The 4,732-nt window shown below is 40.9% G+C and overlaps 1 protein-coding gene across 2 annotated transcripts; it reads right to left on the reverse strand.

Annotated features, from left to right (window-relative positions):
• Positions 1–1,844: 1,844 nt before the first annotated feature.
• LOC145458328 (uncharacterized) lies at positions 1,845–4,138 on the reverse strand. 2 transcript variants are annotated; one of them, XM_080336663.1, is made up of 4 exons: positions 3,064–4,138; positions 2,617–2,996; positions 2,360–2,496; positions 1,845–2,102 (listed from the first exon to the last, which is right to left on the reverse strand). In XM_080336663.1, exons 3-4 carry the CDS (start codon positions 2,434–2,436, stop codon positions 2,012–2,014), a joined length of 168 nt encoding a protein of 55 aa, XP_080192789.1. In that variant the 5' UTR covers positions 2,437–2,496; positions 2,617–2,996; positions 3,064–4,138; the 3' UTR covers positions 1,845–2,011. Both variants share the same exon structure in this region; 1 of them encodes a protein (XP_080192789.1).
• Between the last annotated feature and the right edge of the window lie 594 nt (positions 4,139–4,732).

Consider the following 4,732-nt stretch of genomic DNA (forward strand, 5'->3'; position numbering starts at 1 on the left):
AAGTGTGGATGTCCCCATATACATTAACCATCCTGGGCAATATGGTTTCAATTTACCTTTGATCCTGAAATTATTTTGATCGTCGGCTATTTCCACAAGGAAACCTTCCGCGGTACACCCCAAATGAAAAAGCGTAAGACCCACGGCCTCGAATCCAAACCTATGTAATATGACATTATAAACCTTCTTGTCCATAATGGTGCCTAGAGTAGGGTTGCCATACGTCCGGAATTTCCCGGGCATGTCCGGAATTTCACTGTAAAACTGCGTCTGGGAGGAATTTCTAAAATATGCCTAAATGTCCGGAATTTTGAAGTAAGCTCATAATTTTTCCTAAATCAACATAAACAATATTATTTTTGGGCAGATTTACGCTACATGACATTTCTCTTCGCGCTGCGCGCGATTTAGTAACATGTATATTGCTTTTAATTTGGGGACTACGACTACCACCCTCGCAAAACTGCGATCAAAAATAAATTAAAATAACATTCAGTTACAGAAATGAGTCTAATTGTTATCGCAATTACAAGATAACGATATGATCATAGAGTCGGTTTAGGCCGTTTGGACATGAGTTAACGACGTACAATTACGCTCCTTGCATTTTCGAAGTCATCATCCTCCACCTGCTCTGCCGCTAACTCTGACCATGTGGTCGTAGAGAGGATAAAATTATATAGTAATATATGGAAGAACCAATATTATTGACATAAATCATTCAAATCATTTAACGTCCAGATGCATATAGTAAAAGCCCCAGAAGTTGCATCGATTATGATGGGCTCAAGATCAGTGATAATTTGGGCGGGAGGAGGCTGAAAATGTGGCTTCGGCCCTGGTTACAACCTACAACACAGAACAACATACTCCTGAACCGGATCGTGACCACCTCTAGTCAATAGACAAAGCTTTGCTGGTGTGACGTCATATTATCCACAATGTGCTCATACCACATTCTGAAATCCGCTAGTGGGCGCTAAAAAGCGTCCAGAATTTGGATTACAAAAATAGGGTAACCCTAGCCTAGAATAAACGCACAGGTTCTACGATCCATGTGTTCCATGCCTCTGTTCTACATTTACGTGAACGTAATTCTTAATAATACTTGCAACTTTAGTTAGAAACGCGCTGCATAATATGTAGTTATTTTCCATATACTCAGAATTGATTCGTGGGCCGGATGCGACCCATGGACCGTACATTTGACACCTCTGTACTACACGTTGCATTTTGAGGATCGCACCTATGCTTGCATGCACGTACATGCCTTTCTCCTGATATGTTTGTATAGTCCGTAGCTCCGTATGTCCAGTTGAATCAGTGTTCTTAGCGACTCCGAACTTCTGGGGTGAGGATGTCCTCTTGCAACCTCACATTATTCAAATTAAGGGTTGTAGTGTACACGAGTGTTTTGGGTGCGGTTTGATTAATTCAGTTAGTCATACCCATCGCCTATAGCTGAAGCAGCATAAATTTGAGATATTGTTTATGAGAAAATCATTGCTTTGCAACACTGTTTGGATTTATGTAACACGTCTGCGAGTCCGTCCGGGAAATTACAAACGATCCATGACTATTTGGATGAAGCGAATATGTAAATTAGGATTTGAGTTATGATGTAAATAACTTTCTGACTTATGGTATATAACTCTTTGGTCGAAAGTAATCAAGTATTTTGCGTTAGGACCTACTTGATACTATTCTACATGTAAATTAACAGCGGACAACCCGTAATTCGTAAAACAATAGAACAGAGGTGTTCCCTTCTGCAATCTGCATTATAGTTACCTAGCTCTTACCGTATGCGCATTGCGCAAGTCATAAGATATAACAACAGACACTGTATAATATTTAAAGCTTATTTATTGAAACGTAATAGTGGATAGGCCTAATAGTACAGACTGCATGTGAGGCGGAATGTTGAAAGACGCAAATATCTCCACGATCAAGGAGACGGCTGCTAGAGCTTCATATGGTCCATGTTGCAGATTATTTCTCTCGTTTACGTTCAGTCATCGTAATCGAAGATGTCGTCTTGGAGGAGCAATGGTATGGGTAGTGTTGGATCGAATCCGCACATTTTGCTGATTGCTTCTGGACTAAATGAAAAATGTGTTAATCATTCTGTTCTTTACAGCGTTGAAATTGAAGCGAATTGTTTACGGACTGCATTAAAACACACCAAATAACCTAATCTGTAGCTTGGTAGAAGAACTTATCTCAATCATATTAAAAGCCCTATCAATAATATAAATCTGCAACATTTTCATAATTACAAGATCACGCCAACGTGTTGGTAAGACAAGATGGTGGCTGCTTATTCTGGCATTTCTTGCCATTGCGTAATTTACCTCACCTGAGTCCTGGTGGTCTCTCCGCTGGTGTAGACGGCGCATACACATTTCCATTCGATGAAATCGCTTTTCTCGACATCCCAACAGGTTTTACTCCGTCTCTGCAATTCACAGGCACCTGGAGAAGCGACCTTTGCTTCTAAAATACAAAGGAAACCTGTCTATATTAGTAAACAGTATCATCCAATGTCGAAAACGACATTTTCGGGGACTGATAATATCGTAACGTGACAATCGTGAAAAGCTTATATAGTCTTACCTGAAGTTTGGTAGTTGACTGACAGGAAGACCAACTATTGAAGAGATCACGGCGGCAACGACTGAAAAATATATTCGTTAGATAATATATACATTGCTAAATTACTGCTGTCGCAAAGCGGTCACTTGTTCAAGTCATTAAATGGATAAACCCAAGCCCACACCATTGCATATCAAAACTTGCGTTATATAGACAAAAATCAATATTAGGCCTATATATTTGTTAGGGGAAGTTCAAAACAGGGTAAATCTCCCTATGATAAGAAGGTGTGAATTTTTATATGCCAGTGTTAGGTAAAACTTAGTTTAGAAACCTCAGAAGTTCCTGGACTGGCGACTCTAAAAGCTCTGAAAAATCGTATATTTTCCGTCTTTTCGCACCTTAATACAAGTTGAAATTTTTAATTAAATACGCAAACTCTACCTTAAAGAGGTTAATATCTCTTACTTGGTAGTACGTCCTCTTTTTCTCGGCCTGTTTTCCAGATCCTGGGTCCGCCAATGTGAATCCGAGAAATGTTGGCAAGATTGGGCTGATGAAGCTGTGGATCTGAATTATTAAGCGGAATTGTATCGCGGATGCCTCCCATTATATATACTAAGGTAATACCTGGTTCTCTGTCCCTTTTTATCGAATATGAATTGTCTGTGTTATGCTTGCTTGATAATGAAGTAAGATTCACTGCGGCTCTGGTGAATTCTTGAGACGATCCTTTGTCTTGTGAGCTCGACTGTACCATCTGTGAACTCATGAGATTCTCCTCCCGGTGCAGGTGGCTTGTTGAAGACATTCCGCGTGGTGATGGAGACGATATAAAATGGCTTTATGATTCTGCACCTTTTATATGCTCTCGACTGGAGCGCCAGCGGCCGATTGGGGGATTATGAATTTGATAGTACAGAATGAGAAAAACAATTGGTTGGGTTACACCCAGTGTGATGGTTTATCTTCGTATTGCTGCGTTTTTGTCTGCTGTGATTTGAACTCTTATCATATACATGCAATGTCTGTTTCGGACAAGACGCTCCAGACACCAATATGTAGGAATTAATAAGAAAGTACTCCTCGAGTATAACAATAGCTGAGAAGAGACACTCCGTGCTTTGTTTGTTCAGCTTACGCGATTTATAGCAGGTAACGATTCGCATAATAGAAACATACAGATAAGATAAGAAACTGCAAGCTAGTATTTATTCAACTCTTCGCGATCCACAATTATCTTCGCGTGTATAAACCGCATCCTCTGTCCTTAATTGATTGATAACGGGGAAGCGATGCGTTGTGCAGTGTGCATCCATAGCTTGTTCGAAAATTATTTGAAGATTAGACCATTGGCTCGTAACATTTTCTGACACTAGGAACACCTACGTTATCCTACAATTATCCGTATCCTGCCCGTGAATCAATTGTAAGTAATAGATTGTATAGCATGTGCATAAAAATGCTTAGATTTTTGAACATTGTGAAATCACCCGACTGGTCCGGCCCCAGATCTGTCTGAAGTTTTTATCCGGCCCATGAGGCAATCTCAGCTTGACACTCCTGATGCCTACTAGGAGTGGAAGAGTTCATACGAATTTTCACCTCTAGATATCGCGGGTCTGTATTGCACAGCAAGTTATTCGGTTTACGTACAGTGCGCGGGGGGGTCCTTCCCGATTGAATTTCATCAGCAGCGAATTTCTTCCTCGGCATTCATTTACTTTCGCTCGTGAAGAGATGCAATCGACAAACTCCGGACAAATAGATACTGTCACATGACTGTTTGTAGAAGTACCCACTTATAGCACGGCCCAACACTTTCGCTTCTGATTTTTTGCAAAACACCACTTTTGCAGATCAGATTGCGAGGAGGAGCCTAGATAAACCTCCAACACTTAGGAAGGGATTCTGGAGTCGACCTCGGTCGGACTCGAACCCGCGACCCATTTGTGTTGTAGCGGTACAACGGACCACTACGGTAATCGCCACTCATGGTGCTCAAAGTGCAATAGAGTGTGGTGAACAATTTTCCCTTTGAGAAGGTGCCACTAGGTCGAAAAGATGACAACCACGAGACTAGCTGAAGTTGAAGTAACTTAGTGCTATAAGTACCAAGGTTAGTAATTTTCCGGCA

This window comes from Botryllus schlosseri, chromosome 16 (genome assembly GCF_051294905.1).
Source record: "Botryllus schlosseri isolate E-star chromosome 16, Bs_hap1, whole genome shotgun sequence".
Lineage (NCBI taxonomy): Eukaryota > Metazoa > Chordata > Ascidiacea > Stolidobranchia > Styelidae > Botryllus > Botryllus schlosseri.